The sequence below is a fragment of the Papio anubis genome, chromosome 14 (assembly GCF_008728515.1).
Source record: "Papio anubis isolate 15944 chromosome 14, Panubis1.0, whole genome shotgun sequence".
Taxonomy (NCBI): Eukaryota; Metazoa; Chordata; class Mammalia; order Primates; family Cercopithecidae; genus Papio; species Papio anubis.
This window is the reverse complement of record NC_044989.1, coordinates 104446172-104461397: the sequence shown is the minus strand read 5'-3', so window position 1 is coordinate 104461397 and position 15226 is coordinate 104446172. Positions and strand designations below refer to the sequence as shown.

At 48.6% G+C, this 15226-nt stretch overlaps 1 protein-coding gene across 3 annotated transcripts in view; it reads left to right on the top strand.

Moving 5' to 3' along the window:
* Positions 1 to 13942, top strand: part of CNGA3 (cyclic nucleotide gated channel subunit alpha 3) — an 87065-nt gene extending 73123 nt beyond the window's left edge. For 2 of the 3 annotated variants that reach the window (XM_021925083.2, XM_021925084.2), the window contains exons 6-8: positions 5598 to 5714; positions 6802 to 6908; positions 10778 to 13507. In XM_021925083.2, the coding sequence (XP_021780775.2) occupies positions 5598 to 5714; positions 6802 to 6908; positions 10778 to 12189 (1636 nt within the window). In that variant the 3' untranslated portion in view covers positions 12190 to 13507. Of the gene's footprint in view, positions 1 to 5597; positions 5715 to 6801; positions 6909 to 10777 lie in introns of all 3 variants that reach the window. The other variant, XM_021925085.2, reaches the window with a different exon arrangement.
* The last annotated feature ends 1284 nt before the right edge of the window (positions 13943 to 15226 follow it).

Genomic DNA, 15226 nt, shown 5'->3' with positions numbered 1-15226 from the left:
GCTGTAATTCCTTTTTCCGTCACCAGATACTAAGGTGGCAGATTAGGGACAGAGTGGCACTATTGGGGAGGGGGAGTCTCACTTGGAGATTAGGGAAAAAATATCAGTGTCAGTGAGAAATGCTGATTTCGTGACTTTCAACTGACAGAGAAATGTGTCAAGGGTTTTTCTTGTTATTTCTCTCTCTGTTCCTCAGACAGAACTTTTTTCTATTTTCTCCATGAAGGAAGCATGTCTTTTGTTTGCATAAATCTGGACATCAAATCCAGAGACCAAATACCATCCATAAAGAAAAATGAGATGATTTTCTCTACAAAGCAATAGCTATAGTGATCTGTGTGAGACTTAAAGCCAAACCTGACACTAAACACCCTTGCAGCCCAGTCTTTCAGGCAGGGAGAGGCTCCAGATACTGAAACCATGGACAGAGGTCCTGGGGGTTTCTCGACATCTTTGTCCTGGGGCTGGGGTGTGGGCAAGGATGTGGGTGGATAGCATGGGCTGCACCCAGCTCTTCAATCTTTCAATAAATGGGCTCACTTCACAGGTCCACTTCGAAGCCAAGGACCAAGGGACAAAACTGGAAACTGTCCCAAAATGAGGAGAACTGGCACACACAAAAATTATTTATGAACACTTTCCCTGACTCTTCCACTCCGTTTCTGTCATTTTCATATGGTCTCTTTAGTCCTGAATAATTTTCCCTCCCCCATCAAACTGTTCCCAGCCAAAATCGGTAGCATTTTGCAGCGCTGTGTAGGGTTCTTTTGGGGCAGTGCTGGGTGGATTTGGGGATGCAGCCGATGGTGCTGGGTCTTTCCTAGGCCCTCGGCAGTTTGGTAGCCAGAGGACAGGCGAAGGCCCGTAATCCAGGGCCACAAATCTTGCACAAGGCAAGCTGAGTCCGGTCTGGTTAAACTGCAGGGCAAAGCTCACCCAATAAGCTTGAGGGCAGCGCCGTCTGCTGGTGACTTGACGTTAAGACTCCAGTGGCTGAAAAGAGACCGGGGTTCACATCACCCTGGAGGACAGAGGGGTAACTTTCCTTGCTCTTTTCATTTCATGATTTTAATCACCTTTTATTCTAATTCACTTTATTGAAATACTCTTGCTGAAAACTTGGAAAGCAAGAAGAGCACACAGGGGCATACACACACAAAAATCGCACTTCATGCTAACCGTGGAATTCCACTCTCAGAGATAGCCCCACTTAACATGTTGACAAATACACTTCCAACTTCTTCCTAAGCATATTTATTGAATAAAGAGATCGATACAATATGTTTTATATATACATATACTTGTTAAGAGCATCTGTTTCCCAACTCAGTTGCCTCAGAGCTTTGTGACCTTGGACAAGTGTATTAGTCCATTCTCACATTGCTATAAAGAAACGCCTGAGACTTGGTAATTTATCAGAAAAGTGGTTTAATTGGCTTGAGGTACTGCAAGCTGTGCAGGAAGCATAGCAGCTTCTGCTTCTGGGGAGGCCTCAGGAAGCTTTCAATCATGGCGAAGGCAAAGCGGGAGCAAGGAGTCTCACAGGGCAGGAGCAGAAGGAAGGTGGGGTAGGTGCTTTAAACAACCAGATCTCAAGAGAACTCACTCACTATCTCAAGCAAAGCACCAAGGGGTTGGTGCTAAACCCTGAGACATCCACCACCATGACAGGAACACAGATTCAAACCATATAAGCCGGTTACCTAACTTCTCTGTGTGTCTGTTTCCTGGCTTATAAAATGAGGATTGTAATAGTGTCTTATTACAGGGTGGGAGTGAAGACTAAATGTGTTACTCTGTATAAAGTGCTCAGAACAGTGCCTGGTACATAGTAAGTGCTCAATAAATATTGGCTTGTGTGGTAGGCAGAACAATCTCCCTCAAAAGATGTCTACCATCCTAATCCTTAGAACCTGTAAACAGGTTACCTTACATGGCAAAGGGGACTTTGTAAATGTGATTAAATTCAAGGTCCTTGAGATAGGTAACGATTTGACTCGGCTGTATCCCCACCCAAATCTCATCTTGAATTGTAGCTCCTCTAATTCCCATGTGTGGTGGGACAGATCTGGTGGGAGGTAATTGAATCGTGGGGGCAGGTCTTCCCCATGCTGTGAATAAGTCTCACGAGATCAGATGGTTTTATAAAGGGGGGTTCCCCTGCACAGACTCTTTGCCTGCCACCACAAAAGATGTGACTTTGCTCCTCATCTGCCTTCCGCCATGATTTCGAGGCCTCCCGAGCCATGTGGAACTGTGAGTCCAAACCTCTTTCCTTTATAAATTACCCACTCTTGCGTATGTCTTTATCAGCAGCATGAGAACAGACTAACACAGGTAGGTTATCCTGGATTATCAGGGTGGGCCCAATGTAATCACGTGAGTCCTTAAAAGCAGAAGAGTGGGTCGGAAAAAGTAAATGGAAGAAGAAGAGAGTCACAGTGTGAGGGAGACTCGACCCATCGCTGCTGGCTTTGAAGATGGAGGAAAGGGACCGGAGCTAAGGAAGCCACAGCCTCGAAAGGTGCAGCCAGCAGGGAAACAGGGACCTCAGCCCCACAATCGCAAGAAGCTGGATTCTGTTCAAGATCCAAATGAGCAGGAATCGGAGCCCCGCTAGAGCCTCTGGGGGATGGCAGCCCTGTCAACACCTTGATTTTAGTCTGGTGAGAGCCACAGCAGACTTCTGACCTACAGATCTGCAAGATAAGACATTTATGTTGCGTCACTTTGCAGTAATTTGTTCCGGCAGAAATAGAGAACTGATCCAGCTATTATGATAAACTCTTTGTAGTCTGCTTTTTAACTTAGAGCTGTTTGCCCATGTCTTCTGAAACAGCGTTTTAAATGGCCACATAGAATTCACCATTGAGGATGAGCCTGTACTGTGGTGTGATTCGGTGGCTCTCCCTTTTTGACTGTCATGAATAATGGCGGTGATTATTTTTCCACACGCATTGCACACAGCCTCGATTATTTCCATAGGAAGTGTTAGGTAATTGTGGATGGATCTTTTTCAATGAGTGTCTAATTAGCAGAATTTATCTCTCAACCCATGCCTTCCTTCAGCGTGTGGAAGAGAGAAATCAGAGGGACCCAAAGGGGACTCCAGGCCTTGTCCCTTCTGCAACCTTTGTTTCCTCAACTATTCAATGGGGCATCACTGCCTGCCTTGAAGAAATGTTACATGTATTCATTAGATAACTTTATAAGAGTTCCTAGCCCTTAAAAGACACCCAGTAAAGAAGAGGGAGCAGTGTAAAGTCATACGTTGAAGAAAACCCTGCGCTCGCAGGACCGTCCTGCGGACACTGCCGGAACCACCTCGCAGCCAAGCAAAGTCTGAAGGCGTGTCTGAACCCGGCCACATTTGCCAGCCTGCAACGACATGTGTTTGCCACTACACGTGTCACAGACCCGCCTCTTCGAATTTTGGTTCCCTTTTGCTCACTGGCTTTCTCATGAAGGCCCAGGTTTTCATCGGATCCAGAGACAGGTTTCAAGAACAACGGACAGGCCCCACCCTTCCATTCAGAACAGAGAGCCTGGAGTGGGATTTCCAAAACTCCCAGTAACTTTCCCAACCTCCATGTGTGGGTTCGGGTCTCTGTCCTCCTACCTCAAAACGTCTCCAGTCTCTGGCTGTTTGTGACTTCCCAGGCGCTCACGAAAATAGATCAGAAATTGTAGAACATTAGACTGAGCCATTAATTTCTCAGTGTATGCTCAATGGGGTGGTTTACCTCGTGCTTCAGGAATAATAATAGCAAATCAATAACCCCATTCCGTCCCAACGCGCTGGAAGTACCCACTTGCCACGCCCCCTCCCCACGGCGCCGCACGCCACGCCCTCTCTCCACGGCGTCGCACACCATGACGTTTCTCCACTACGCCGCATGCCACGCCCTCTCTCCACGAGCCGCATGCCACGCCCACCTCCACGACACCGCACGCCGCGCCCGCTCTCCACGGCGTCGCACACCATGACGTTTCTCCACTACGCTGCACGCCACGCCCTCTCTCCACGACGCCGCACGCCACGCCCCCTCTCCACGACGCCGCACGCCGCGCCCTCTCTCCACGACGCCGTACGCCGCGCTCTCTTTCCGTCACTCCGCAGCCTGCCCTTTCCACTTGGTAATGTCGTTGATATATGAAGACTGCTCAATGTCCCTCGGCGTCATCCAGCAACAAGGCAGAAAAGAAGGAAGAGAAAAAAAGAAGAGAGAAAAAACTACCTAAAACAAGAAGTACTGAAGGAAGCTGCCTCTAAGGACCGGGTGCCATGGTCCCAGCAGGCCTGACCCCACCTCCCCGCAGGGCTCCAGGGCTGGGTGTCTTGGAGCAATGCTATCAGGGGGCCTTAGCGTCGGCCCTGGAGGGGAGGCGGTGCTTGGAGCTGAGGAAAAGTCGGCCCCAGGCTGCAGACCATGCCTCCTGAGACCATGTGAAGCCCCCGTCTTGCAGAAGGAATCCTCTCCGAGCTCTGAGAACTCAAGGCGGGCTTACAAGTAAAGAGAGTTGCTCGTCTGCAGCCTCGGGTGGGCAGCGGGGGGCTGTCCATGTGACCCCTCCATGTGACCCCCCCCACTCGAAGCATTTCGTTTGCCCTCACAAGTGGGCCACACAGTCAGGGTAGGCTGAGGCTTTCTCTGGGGCACTGGAAGATACAATGTTCACAAACTTTCACCCAGATTCAGTGGTGATGAGAGCTGTTGGGAACGTCCCAAAGCCCCGTCAGTGAGTGACCTCGCACCCCAGCATCCCAGTGAAGGCAGGAAGTCCCTGGAGTCTCCGATGGGACACAGGAGCACTCTGCAAGCCTAGGCCAGCGTGGGTCACATGGGACGGCAGAGGGGACACATGGACCCAACGAAAAGGAAGTCTCCAGTACAGCGTGTAAACTTGAATCTGCGGGAAAGTCTAAGAATAAAAGCTAAGCCCTCTAAGCTATGTTTTTCATTCAGTGCGGGCCCACATAACAGGTTATTCCCAGGCTTTTGATGGAGAGGCGCGATGCAAGCCTTTGGAAATGAGCCTTTACAACGTCTGCACAAACACAGTGAGGGAGGAGGAGAGGGTTCTCCAGGGAATACTGTGGGGCTCCCCAACTCCATCCAGAGAGGAGCTGCCTCAGAACTATCCAGGCAATGCTTAAATGCACATTGCCAGGCCCAGCCCTGGAAGAGATGAGTGGGCCCCGGGAATCAGCATTTTCTGGAAGTTCCCCAGACTTCAGCAGACCTATGTGACATTGCCATGCTGCATTTTCATTCTCAGCATCCTGAAGGGTGTGGATGTTGCCATGGGCACATGGGAATGTCATCACCATGACCTTATAGTCAACTGTGACTTCCTGGGACTGAACTGGGAGAAAAGGACCTCTGGAGTCTACCCTGCTTCCCGGCCTGTCTTCCCCTACAGGGACTCTCCATGTGACTCCCTTGATAACTAAGAGGACCCTGTTGTGGACAGCCACATCTTGGGCTTCAGCCTAAAATGGCCGTAGGGTCTCTAAGGGAATCCAGGTCTCTCAAACCCTCCAAAGCTACAGTCTTGCAACACAGTGCGCTGTTTGTGTGTGTGTGGGTTTCCAGGAAGAAGACGAAGAAGAAGGATGCGATCGTGGTGGACCCCTCCAGCAACCTGTACTACCGCTGGCTGACCGCCATCGCCCTGCCTGTCTTCTATAACTGGTGTCTGCTTATTTGCAGGTGAGCAGCAGGGGGTGGGAGATGCAGCGGAAAGGAGGGAACCAGACACCAGGCCAAGGAGACAGAGCTCCAACTCTCACTCGGGAGGCCTGAAGCCTGGACCCCTCACGGCCACCACTTAGTTCTTGTGCCTCAGTTTCTCCCTTTAAAAATAGAAGGTTCCAAGGGGACCATCAGGGTGCTCTGAAGCATGGGTGGAGAATTGAGCTTAAGGTGGACAGCCAGGGTTCCGGCACTGTGGGGTCCCCTCAAGTGAGTTGTACAAGGAGGATGCAGGGGCGTTTGCTTCTCTTTGTACAAGTGGGTGGTTCTGAATGTGCTGCAGGGTAGGGAGGCAGGGACAAACTGCTACATTTTTTTTTTTTTTTTTTTTTTTTTTGAGACAGAGTCTTACTCTGTCACCCAGGCTGGAGTTCAGTGGCGCAATCTCAGCTAACTGCAACCTCCACCTCCCGGGTTAAAGCGATTCTCCTGCATCAGCCTCCCGAGTAGCTGTGACTACATACATGAGCCACCACGCCCGGCTAACATATATATATATATGGCAGGAGGCTTTGGGGTGCTGAGCAAGCTGCAGAGGGGCAGCAGGGGCAGGCTGCTGTGCCCGTGAGGCTAGGAGAAGAGCTGGGGGTGCTGCCTGTGTGGGAAACAGCAGAAAGATGGAGAAGGTAGAAAATATTTACTGCCTGTTCCATTGTTAATCTCTCAGAAATTCTCTTATTTTTCGTTGAAATTTGACCCCAGAAAGGGCAGGTCCTTAGCCCCTTTACCTGACTCTGCCAGTGAGGCCTGGAAAACAGTACCTCCTGGGATCTTGTAGCTCTCTGCTGAGACGCAATGGGGCCGCTCTTTGGGGTCAGTCCTGGCTCTTCTCAGGAGTTCTGTGACTGTGGGACAGAAAAGCTTCTCAGAGACAGTGGTGCCTCATCGGAAGCCGGGGTGATTATGCTGAGGTAGTGACACTGCAGGCAGGGCCATTCCCAGATGACATGAGCCAGCGTCTTCAGCACAGAGCCGGTGCCCACACACGGGTGGCCCGTGCTCCAGAAACACGCACAGCCATCCGTCTCCCACTTGGCGTCTTTAGGGCCTGCTTCGATGAGCTGCAGTCCGAGTACTTGATGCTGTGGCTGCTCCTGGACTACTCAGCAGATGTCCTGTATGCCTTGGATGCGCTCGTGCGAGCTCGGACAGGTGAGTGTGCCCCAGGCCTGGGGAGGGGACCATGGTGCCCACAGGCGTGTTCCGGGAGACCCAGCACAGTGGATGGGACATTGCCGACCTTTGACCGTGAGAGGCCAGGCAGGTCTGGGGACTTACGACCGTGAGGGTAGGTGGTGCGGCCTCAAGCCCCTCTACATGGAACCCTTGGACAGGACACTGAGCAGGGGCCAGGACACCTAAGCTCTGGGCTCTGCCCTTCCGACAAGCTGTGTAACCTTGAGCGAGTCAGGCTGTCTCTGGGCCTTCTTTTTGTCACCTCTGAAATAAGCAGGCTGGGCCAGGCGCAGTGGCTCACGTCTGTAATCTCAGGACTTTGGGAGGCCAAGGTGGGCAGATCACTGGAGGTCAGGAGTTCAAGACCAGCCTGGCCAACATGGTGAAACTGCATCTCTACTAAAAATACAAAAATTAGCTGGGCCTGCTGGCACGTGCCTGTAATCCCAGCTACTTGAGAGGCTGAGGCAGGAGAATCGCTTGAACTCCGGGAGGTGGAGGTTGCAGTGAGTGGAGATCATGCCACTGCACTCCAACCCAGCCGACACAGCAACACTCTGTCCAAAAAAAAAAAAAGAAATAAGCAGGCCGAACTGCAATCTCGAAGGACCCCTCCAGCTCTCACTACTCGACACTGGGGTGAGCAGGAAGGAGAGCTCAGACAATCTTGGAGTTTCTCTTCTCAGACAGTCAGAGGATCCAGGACATGTTACTCTGTGGCTTTCAGAGGAGTTTTAACATGTGGAGAATGAAAATCTGAAATAGGGCCCCGGTGAATGAGGACTTCCTTCAAATCATCTCTGGTTGGGGATGGGAAAGGATACTCACCCCTCACATTTCTTAGGTGCTGAACTGTGTGTGCTTGGGACATCTTTTTCTAATCTGCACAAAGACATTGCCTAAGCTGGTAGCGGCCCTGTTTCCAAGATTTTTGAACTAAAAACTGTGCCAGGCCAGGCATGGGTGCAGGCACCTGTAATCCCAGCACTTTGAGAGGCCAAGACAGAAGGGTCATTTGAGGCCAGGAGTTCCAGACTAGCGAGGGCAACATAGCAAGACCTTGTCTCTACAAAAAGAAAAAATTAGCTGGGCGTGCTGGTGTGTGCCTCAGGAGGCTGAGGTGAGAGGATTGCTTGAGTCCAGGAGGTCAAGACTAAAGGGAGTCATGGCCTCGGGTTACAGAGCAAGACCTTGTCTCAAAAAAATAAAATAAAATAAAATAAAATAATGCTATGCCATAGCTGTTGATGCAAAGACCAGCAGATCACAGTAGCCAACCTCTGTGTGGCTCCATGTACAAAATATTTCAAGCACGTCTGGCATCTTCATTAGAACCACTGCATGAGATAAGAAGCACAGGCATGATCACCTCCCATCTTGCTGATTTAGAAACCAATGTCAGAGACACCAAGTGACTTGTCCAAAGTCCACAGTCACTGCCCAGCCATGCCAGACTGGTCCACCGTTTGCTTCCACACTGGTGCCTAGCATCATAACTTAGAAGACCTCAGATACACAGGCTGAGGCTTGCATGGGTGACTTAGCCAGCCCTGGCCATCTGCTCCCCTACTGCAGTCATGTTAAACTCCATAGACACATGAGGTCTGTAAGTGGCCCATTGGGCTGATGTTCCCTGGTCTCAGCCCAGCTTCAGTGAGATGAGACACCCTGACTCAGACATTAACCCTATGCCTTCTTGTGCTTGGGTGGTATCCTAAGCAACTCAAGATTCAGCAGGAAGCTGGGAGAGAGGGAGGCACAGGAATCACACCCCAAGGAAAACATCATTAGAATTGTGAGAAGACATCTTAAAGAAGCGGGGAGGAGGCTGGAGGCACAGGAGGCTACATAATGATCGAGGCCCTCAGTAACTCATGTATAACAAATAATGCTAAGAAGAACTGGGGGCTGGGAAGCAGGGTGTTCTTCATTGTAACGGCACACTAGATTTTCAGTTTGAGCAGTGTGGGACGTCCTACCCCAGTCTAGCCTCAGTGGCCTGGACCCGTAGCCCTAGCATCACCTGGAACTTGCTGGACTTGCCCCCAACTTCCAGGAGCCAACTCTGGGTTGCAGGCTGGCACTCTGCGTTTCACACAGCCCTCGGGGAAATACTGATGCTCACCACAACTTTAAAAGGACTAATTCTATCATTCTCTCTACTTTTGTGCATGTTTGAAAATGTAAAAAACAAAAAAGAATGTGGGTCATGGCCTCCTTAATTGATTTCACCCATTATAATGCCCCTGGCTCTAGGTGTCCACCCCATCTCCAGACCAGTCAGATTCTTTGGGGGTGGGTCCCGAACTTCATATGTTTTTAAAGCCCCTTGGGTAACAGTCACGTGCAACCAAGGACAGCTGTGTTCCTGCGAGGTGTTTTCAAAAGGCAGGTTGTGCCCCATTGCTGACTGGTGAAATCAGTTTGAGAGGCCATGGCCTGTGTTTTTTTAATTTTTATTATTAATATTTTCAAATGTATGCAAAAGCAGAGAGAATAGTGTTATGAATCCCCATGTACCCTCACCCAGCTCCAGCTGTTATCAACATTCTGCCCATCTTGTTTCATCTGCTCCTTTTCTTGTTTCATCCACCCTTTTCTTGTTTCACTTTCCTGTTTTTGTTTTTGCTTTTTTGTTTCATCCACCCTTTTCTTGTTTCATTTTCCTGTTTTTGTTTTTGCTTTTTTGTTTCATCTACCCTTTTCTTGGCTGGTGTAAGCAAACCCCAGGCAGTAAGCACTTTAGCATTTTGAATAGAAAATAGAATATCTCGGGAAGTCAAACTCACTGTGCCAAAGGGAAGAGTTACGCTTGGGAACTGAGTCATGCAAAAGCTGCCTTCCTTTTCTTCCCAAACAGATAGCTGTAGTTTGCATAATGTACTTTTCCTCCTCTCCCCTCTTTTCACATGTAGATTCACTGAGTGCTAATCAAAGCCTCACAAGAATGTAACTACTGGCCTCATTGCCTACCCACGCTTCCTTTTCTTTCTTCTTTCCTGTCCTGCCTGCTGCCTGCTCTGTCCGCTTTAAGTATTGACATCCTCAAAATCGTCTTTGGAAAAAGCACAGGCCACAGATCCTGCTGTGACTTGTGTTTCTTTCTCCTAGGTGTACTTCCAACCTTGGTAAAATAAACCTCTAAATCAGTTGAGATCGCCTGCATCACTTTTCTTTTTTTTTTTTTAAGACTCAGAGTCTCACTCTGTTGCCCAGGCTGGAGTGCAGTAGTGTGATCTTGGCTCACTGCACCCTCTGCCTCCTGGGTTCAAGTGGTTCTCATGCCTCAGCTTCCCGAGTAGCTGGGATTACAGGGGTGCGCCACCACATCTGGCTAATTTTTGTATTTTTAGTAGAGACAGGGTTTCACCATGTTGCCCAGGCTGGTCTCGAACCTCTGACCTCAGGTGATCCACCTGCCTCAGCCTCTCAAAGTACTGGGATTATAGGCATGAGCCACGGCACCTGGCCCACCATCAGTTTTTGATTTACAACATGTATCTCTAATTTTAAAGGATCCTTTTTTAAAATATGTATATAATTTCCATTTATCTTTTAAAATTTAATAATCATTCCTTGTTATCATCTAATACCTCATTTATACTTAAATTTACTCAATCGACCTATGTTTTAAAAAAATTCAATAGAAGAGATAGAACCTCATAGAATAGAAAATATCAGAGTGCATTTCCTATAGTCATGGTAAGTGTTGGTTTTGAAATAATTTCTATTATATATGTATCACTGCATATTCTGTAGCCATGAGGTAAAAGATGTTTCTTTGTACTGTGGTCAAAAAAAGTCGGCCTCTGTGATGCCCAAGTGACCTCCATCTTCTTCTTTAGGTTTTCTTGAGCAAGGCTTAATGGTCAGTGATACCAACAGGCTGTGGCAGCATTACAAGACGACCATGCAATTCAAGCTGGATGTGTTATCCCTGGTCCCCACCGACCTGGCTTACTTAAAGGTGGGCATGAACTACCCAGAACTGAGGTTCAACCGCCTACTGAAGTTTTCCCGGCTCTTTGAATTCTTTGACCGCACAGAGACGAGGACCAACTACCCCAATATATTCAGGATTGGGAACTTGGTCTTGTACATTCTCGTCATCATCCACTGGAATGCCTGCATCTACTTTGCTATTTCCAAGTTCATTGGTTTTGGGACAGACTCCTGGGTCTACCCAAACATCTCAATCCCAGAGCATGGGCGCCTCTCCAGGAAGTACATTTACAGCCTCTACTGGTCCACCTTGACCCTTACCACCATCGGTGAGACCCCACCCCCTGTGAAAGATGAGGAGTATCTCTTTGTGGTCATAGACTTCTTGGTGGGTGTTCTGATTTTTGCCACCATTGTGGGCAATGTGGGCTCCATGATCTCGAATATGAACGCCTCGCGGGCAGAGTTCCAGGCCAAGATCGACTCCATCAAGCAGTACATGCAGTTCCGCAAGGTGACCAAGGACTTGGAGACGCGGGTTATCCGGTGGTTTGACTACCTGTGGGCCAACAAGAAGACAGTGGATGAGAAGGAGGTGCTCAAGAGCCTCCCAGACAAGCTGAAGGCCGAGATCGCCATCAACGTGCACCTGGACACGCTGAAGAAGGTTCGCATCTTCCAGGACTGTGAAGCAGGGCTGCTGGTGGAGCTGGTGCTAAAGCTGCGGCCCACTGTGTTCAGCCCTGGGGATTATATCTGCAAGAAAGGAGACATTGGGAAGGAGATGTACATCATCAATGAGGGCAAGCTGGCCGTGGTGGCCGATGATGGGGTCACCCAGTTCGTGGTCCTCAGCGATGGCAGCTATTTCGGGGAGATCAGCATCCTGAACATCAAGGGGAGCAAATCGGGGAACCGCAGGACGGCCAACATCCGCAGCATCGGCTACTCAGACCTGTTTTGCCTCTCCAAGGACGATCTCATGGAGGCCCTCACTGAGTACCCCGAAGCCAAGAAGGCTCTGGAGGAGAAAGGACGGCAGATCCTGATGAAGGACAACCTGATTGATGAGGAGCTGGCCAGGGCGGGGGCGGACCCCAAGGACCTTGAGGAGAAGGTGGAGCAGCTGGGGTCCTCCCTGGACACCCTGCAGACCAGGTTTGCACGCCTCCTGGCTGAGTACAACGCCACCCAGATGAAGATGAAGCAGCGTCTCAGCCAACTGGAGAGCCAGGTGAAGGGTGGTGGGGACAACCCCCTGGCTGATGGGGAAGTTCCCGGGGATGCTACAAAAACAGAGGACAAACAACAGTGAAAATGCAGCCTCTGTCTCCTGCTTCACGGGGTCAACTGTCAGGGTGACGCTATGTGGCCGCAGCTGTGTGGCATGGAACTTGGTCAGGGTTTAATTCCAGCTCTATTTACCCTTTAAAAGCTGTGTGACTGCCCGAGAGAGCCTGTTTCTTCACCTAGAAAACGGGACATTTGTCTCAGTCCCAGTGAAGTGCCAGGTTTGACTGTGAGGTCCGCATGAAACACTGCACCAGGCAGGGCTTTGCAAAGTGCAAAGTATCCCCGGTCCCAGTATATGGAAGTGTGCACACAGGACTCTCACTACTTTTTTATGGAATCTGCAAGGCGTTTTTAGGCTTTTTAATCTAATTTTCTTATAAATGAAAGATTATTTAGTCACCTTTCTCCTCCCCAACTTCACTCCACCACCACCTGATAATGGGTATATAACAGAAAGCTGAAGGTACAACGTAGTGACTCAAATTCAGACTTACACAAGACAGTTTGAGGCATATTTCTGAATCTGGTATCACCTCGTGTGCTCTTTGGGGCCCTGGAAACCCTGGCCTTTGGGAGTGCTATGGCAAGTAGAAGTTCTGTAGGATGGAAAGAGGCTGCCCCATTTGAGGTCACTTCCAATCTGTGAAGCAAATCCAGACTCCTTGCCATCCAGCCACAGTGAAACCAGCGTCTGTTTTACAGAAAAGAGCATCTCAGGAGAAGAAACATCCCCTCCTTCTCACTTGCCAAAGAGATTCAAAGACAGCGCCTATCCTCCATTCTTGAGTCAAGGCCCTGGGTGACCTATTCTAACTCAAGGAGGAGAGCAGCGTACAGGGAGAGCCTTTTAGATTGAAGGCTGGAGTGGTGTCCTAAACCAAAAAAGCCGACAACTAAGAGTTTTAGAAGATGAGACCATTAGGCATGTATCTTTGCAAACTGCCCCTTCACCCACGAAGAGGAAGCCTCAAGATCCCTTGGAATTGCATCCCGGGGCAAAGCTTTTGGCTCACCGAAAGCTCGCAGATTGCAGAAATTAGCTTTTTTTAAAAAAAACAAACCCCAGTAAATATAATTATCATTAACATTTTATAACAGATTTATATTTTTGAGTTCTGTGATTGCAAATTATGACCTCAATATTCCATCCTTATGTAATATGTTGCAAATTACCCAAAGATGAGTCTTCTTTCTTTCCTTTTTTTTTCTTCTTACTTCTTTCTTCCTCTTTCTCTCTCCTCTTTTCCTCCTCAAAATGTATATATTTTAAAAGCCTTAACTATTAGTTATGCCTGCATTCATATTTGCACAGGCAAAATAAAGACCTGGATTTAAAAATAGGAATGACTCTTGCTTCAGCTCTTGCCATAAGGGAAGTTTCAGTCGCAGAGTATGTTTCTAGGGCAATGGCTTCCGTAGAAAGAATAGGTGCTGATGTGGGAGAGGGCACACATTCCAAGAAAGTGACAATGCCAAGTGCTATTAAGGACACAAATCAACAAGAACTCTCATTCATTGCTGGTGGGCATGGAGTATGGTGTAGCCGCTTCGGAAGACAATTTGGTAGTTTTTATAGAGTTAGGCATACGCTTTAGCGTATGATCCAGCAATCACACTCCTAGGTATTTACCTAAAAGAATTTGAAACTTATATGCACATAAAAACATGTCTATAAATGTTGGTAGTGTTATGCCCAGACCGTTTGTTCCCCAAAGAAGACCACCAGAGTCCAGAGTCAAAGCCAAGCGGCAAGGATCTTTACTACAAGTTCGAACCTGGTCCCTCCATTCCACAGTATACAAGAGGGCCCCGAACAATGCGAGCGTTTGCTTTTTTTTTTTTTTTTTTTTTTTGTGAGACGGAGTCTCGCTGTGTCGCCCAGGCTGGAGTGCAGTGGCGCGATCTCGGCTCACTGCAAGCTCCGCCTCCCGGGTTCACGCCATTCTCCCGCCTCAGCCTCCGAGTAGCTGGGACTACAGGCGCCCGCCACCACGCCCGGCTAGTTTTTTGTATTTTTAGTAGAGACGGGGTTTCACCATGTTAGCCAGGATGGTCTCGATCTCCTGACCTCGTGATCCACCCGCCTCGGCCTCCCAAAGTGCTGGGATTACAGGCTTGAGCCACCGCGCCCGGCCGCGTTTGCTTTTTATAGCCCGAAAGTTGCAGGGGAACAAAGAAATTCTTTTGGCTCCCGCGCTTTCAGTAACCTTGAACGGCTGTCCCCTTATCGGAGACTTTCCAGGTGGTGTTTGTACTGGGCTCAGGGAGTTTTGAGCCCGGGGCTGAGGAATGTGCCCAGCTCCTTTCAGTAGCAGCTTTAATCATTATTAACAGAAATCTGGAAGTAGTAATAATATCATTCAATAGGTGAATCGATAGATTAAACAGCCAGGTGAGGTGGTGTGTGCCTATAATCCCAGCTACTAAGGAGGCTGAGAAGGGAGAATCATTTGAGTCCAAGCGTTTGAGGACAGCCTAGGCAACATAGCAAGACCCTGTCTCTAAAAAAAAGAAAAGAAATAAAGAAAAAAGTAAAACAGTGGTATACCTATACAATAACCATATAATCAAATCCTACTCAGGAATGAAAATGAATGAGCAATTGATCAAGGGGAAAAGATTCCATTTGTATGACATTCTGGAAAAGGCAAACAATAATGATGGAAAACAGCTCAGCGGTTGCCAAGGGTTGTCGGGAGGTGTAGAGGCTGATTGCAAAGATCACAGTGGGGAATTTTTAGTTGTGATGGAACTGTTTTGCATGGTGTGCGGTGGTGGGTATATGACTGTGCGTTGTCCACTCTCATAGAACGGTACACCACAAAAAAATCAACTGTAATGTGTGGAATTTTAAAATATCATCCCGAATGTGAGCAACACAAGGATGGAAAGCAGATTGTGACAAGTGAATCTAACTATATTAGAAATATATGACATAACTTTACTGAAGGACATAGGGTAAAATGATGACCTAAGTAATGTTAAAAATGGTGCTTTGAGTAGAAACTAAGGCTAAAGACGAAAAGATGTGACATGAATACTGTACTCTAGTTGTAAAT